The sequence below is a fragment of the Nylanderia fulva genome, unplaced genomic scaffold, assembly GCF_048542155.1.
Source record: "Nylanderia fulva isolate GAGA-0341 unplaced genomic scaffold, ASM4854215v1 Scaffold676, whole genome shotgun sequence".
In the NCBI taxonomy this organism is placed as follows: domain Eukaryota; kingdom Metazoa; phylum Arthropoda; class Insecta; order Hymenoptera; family Formicidae; genus Nylanderia; species Nylanderia fulva.
In genome coordinates, this window is record NW_028190782.1 from 20,001 (window position 1) to 24,254 (window position 4,254).

General features: G+C 37.2%; 1 protein-coding gene across 1 annotated transcript; it reads left to right on the forward strand.

Annotated features, from left to right (window-relative positions):
* Window positions 1-1,992: 1,992 nt before the first annotated feature.
* LOC146720531 (uncharacterized) lies at window positions 1,993-4,254 on the forward strand. Its single transcript, XM_085488300.1, has 3 exons — window positions 1,993-3,543; window positions 3,739-3,858; window positions 3,942-4,254. Exons 1-3 carry the CDS (start codon window positions 3,038-3,040, stop codon window positions 4,252-4,254), a joined length of 939 nt encoding a protein of 312 aa, XP_085344426.1. The 5' UTR covers window positions 1,993-3,037.

A 4,254-nucleotide genomic window follows, 5' to 3' on the forward strand; every position in this document is an offset into this window, starting at 1 on the left:
GGAAGACCTTCCAATCATTAATATCCTTCAGGACTCCACTATTCACCACAGTCAAGTCTATATTGGCCTCTCCTATTATAGTAGAGAACGTTGGTTCGTTTCCAAACTGATTCAAAATGTATACATTTTTATTTATTAGGAAATCCTCGAGTAATTCGCCTTTCGCGTCGTTCTCTTTGCAGTACCAAGTTTTGGAGTGAGCATTGGAGTCCATTGATATGATCATGTCGTGGCTTTTGAACGTTTCTATTATAGTCTCCAACTTATTAATAAAATAGTTTAGCTCCATGGAAAATTGACAATAAACTGATACCAAATATAAGTTTACTTCATTATGTACTATATGTGCGCAAGCTATATGTTCGTCCGTAAACTGTTCGATTTTTGTGACAGTTATTTCCTGATTATATACAACTATAGCAGCTTTTGTATCTGTCACCTTATTACTTTGAACAACTCTTGCACCAAGTGAAGCGCAGCCTTTGACTTGTCCTTGGAATACGTATGGTTCTTGTATCAGACACACATCAATGCCTTGTTCCTCTACTTTTAATCTTAATTCGTATGATGCCGTCTGCGAACGGCCAACATTTATTTGAAAGAATTTTATCATTATGTATAATCTATTTTATTCTTTACGATTTCAGTTACTCTTAGATACTCCGGGCATCTCTTGTCACTTACAGTATGATGTGTGTCTTTCCTTTTAGCTCTTGTACAATTAGCGCAGACTGCAGATTTCTCTCTCTCTCTGAGAAATTGGTGCTTATATGGCCCGCCCCCCCCCACAGTGTCCACAAGTGGGGGTCTTTTCCTTGCAGTGTTTAACACTGTGGCTTAAGCCTAGACAACGGAAGCACCTAGTCAAGGCTAAGTAATCATTAACCTTGTATGATCTCCAGTCAATATATAGTCGTTCTTGCTCCAAGAGTTTTCTTCTTATCTCTCCTGTCACCTCTATTACCCAGTTATTAGTATTTCTGGTTTTAACAAATGTGTTGTATCTGTATTTAACCCTGCTTTCATTTTCCTGCTTGGCGATTCCAAGTTTTCCAACATTCTTAGACCAAAATTGTTCCATAAACTGCTCCTTTGTGACCGACTTTTCTACGTCATATACTATCATACTGGGTCCAGTTTTCTTAGGCAGCTCTGTTTTCAGCCCGCATTCATTGTCTTCTATTATCTGCTGGATCTTTTTTAATTCGTTTCCACCTTCCGTTTCCACTAGAATGCCTCTGTCTCCCACCTTTCTCATTCTTTTAATCCTTATTTCTTTAATTAACGGATTCATTTTCTTTGTAAGTTTTTCTTTGACATCCTCACACGTTAAATTGTCCTTTTCATTTAAAGGCTTAACAATCATTACCAAAGAATTAGTCTTGAATCCGCTTTTTAGTGTAGTACGTTGGATAATTTCTTTTTTATCTGTTTCAGATGCTGCTGTTCCGGACCATGGAGTGAACGCCACTTGAACATAGGACATCGAACTGATAGAATTTTTCGATGCCAGGTAAGTACACTTTAATTTTTCTCTCTCAACGATACTCTCTTGTAATTTCCCTTCTAGTAGCACCCACTTAGACAATATGAACTTAATTGTATTCTTATTGATTTTATTGTTTTCATTAAAGAGAAACTCTTCTAGAGCTACTCTTTCAGATCTCACTTCTTCTAGCGTAACTTCCTTGTCGTCCTTTTCAACTTTCGGTGAGCCTTTTTGTTCCAGTTTCTCTCTTTCCACACTATTCGCACTGCTTTTTTGAACAAGTTCAGGAAAAATAAATACATCATTATCATCAGTTTCTCTGGTATTTTTTGAACTGGGGCGTTTTGTCGTTTTTTTTTCAGCCGGAGAGTCGTATGCCTCCTCACCTTGTTCAAGCAAAGCGCTAAAGCAAGGCCTATTTATTCCTCCAGTTATTATTTTCGCCGATGGTGGTGGTGATCTGGGAATAGACTCTTTTCTCTTGAACGGGTCCTGTTCTTTATCTCCGGGTTTGTGTTTCATCGTTAACTTTGGTTTGAGTGTATTTTTAGTTTTTTCATTTTTCTCCATTTTTCATCCCACGAGTATGGTAGGAACAAGTATCAAGTGATTCAGAGCCTCCATGATATCACCAAGCCTAGCTACTCTGGGGGGTCGGCAGGTACCCCAGAGGGAACGTTTGCGACCGCGCTGTTTCACGTCTTCGTGGCCAAGCAGCCATCGGCACGTTGCCTTACACCTTGGCTTAAGACGTTTGGTGCATTCTTAGTCTGTCCTCTCCTTCCAAACTCATCCGGCAAGGTTGAACCTACCAGGGGCATAGCCCCCGCCGGCATGACTTCGAAGGTGTGTTCGCGTCGCATGCCCTAACATGCTCCTTCTCACTCCAATGCGCTCCAATACGTTCGTGTCACCGGAAACAAGATGGCGACTAGATGTTCGCGTCACGTTAGAGCATACTCTAAGGAGCAATTAGGAGCACGCTCTATTTGCCTCACCTTCGAAGGTGGTGCATTTGGGGCTATTTTATCGCGCATGCGTGTGAAGCTTGTACTGTAAACAGTATCCACTGCTCAAGAGTCGGGTAGTCCAATAACCTCGCTTTTATTATTCGGCTACGCCGTTACTGTCTTGATATTTCACAATGGAAACTTCTTTTAAGTATTCAGGTAAGAATTTTATATATGATGCTGATTACTTAAATACTCATAATACTTTTTATATTTTTACTTAATTAACTAATAAAATAAATTCTAAGAGATAGATTAAATGATTTTATTCTAAGATAATTTAAATTGCATAAATATTGTACTATATTAATAGTTTTATTTTTCAGCTGTGAAACCTAAACTGGTATCATTAAAATTAATTAAGCCTCCCCAGACTTTTGCGTGTACTTCTGTTGTAACTGCTACAACAAACTCGACACAGTTCCTAACCACAACTGCGCCTTTGGATTCTGTACTGAATAAAATAAGTTTTTCTACAATTCAACCTCAGACTATAATCCACGAGAGTCCTTCTGTTACAGTTCCTGTAACAAGCTCTATGCAGTACACACCTACAACTTTGTCTTCACTAGACTCTTCAATTGTGAATGTTTTACTAAATAAAGCAGGTCCTTCTGAAATTCAGCCTCAGATTAAAGTCCATGAGAGTTCTTCTGTTACGATTCCTGTAACAAGCTTTATGCAGCACACGCCTACAATTGTGTCTTCATTGGACTCTTCAATTATAGACTCAGATAATGAAAAAGAGAATACTTCTGGTGTCAATAATGATGGCTATTTTATTTGGGACTATAAAACCATAATGTTGTTTTTCACAGAGTATGAACAGCATGAAAAAAAATTCCAGAAAAGAAAATATCAAAGTAAAGAGGCTATGTTTCAAGCGATAGCAGAATCCTTCCAAGAAAGAGGTTATGTGAATGCTACTAAAAATCACATGAAAAATAAATTTAAATTGTTGAAGAAGAAATGGGATAAACATATCAAACAGACCATGGGAAAAAATAGTTCTGGAAAAGGCACTAAACCTCTTCCATTTAAAGAGTAAGTTCTATCTTGTGTTTTCTGTATATAATTATATATATGATATTTTTGAATTAAACATTATAATTAATAGTTCAGTCGATTTGTTTCATATTTTTATTTTGTCATTCTTACAATATTCTGTTTTTATTAAGTAGTTAGTATTATATTTAGTATTTAATAAGTAAGTAATAGAATACATATGTATCTTTACAGTGAAATGATAAACTTATTTGGAAAAAGTCACAGTGGAGTGCCATCTTTTGTAGCTGGCCGCAATGGAATGGTTTCTCAAGAAGACATTTTGCAAAAAGTGGTCAGTCAACATTTGTCTCAGTGAGTAATCATCTCCTTAAAATGTTTTTTAATTCATTTCTAGATATATTTTTAGATATAATTTAAAATGTTTTCTATTATAGGAATGTAAATGAAGAACAATCTTCTATTGCACTAGACTCGCCACCTTCGACACCATCTGCAGTTAACAGTCAATCTCAATCAGTAATAGGTAGCAGCAAATCGTCCATGACGGATAGCAGTTGCTCATCTTTAATAAATACAAAAGCAAAAGTACGAGATGGCAAATTGGCGCATACTCTACAATCACTTAAGGAATCCATCTGTGCTGTGCTACAAAGAGAACGTGATGCCAAATGGTCTGGGTCGGTGGGTGCCATGTGCGAGGGCAATCATTTGCAAGATAAATCAATCGGGAGGTCATCAATCAATTAA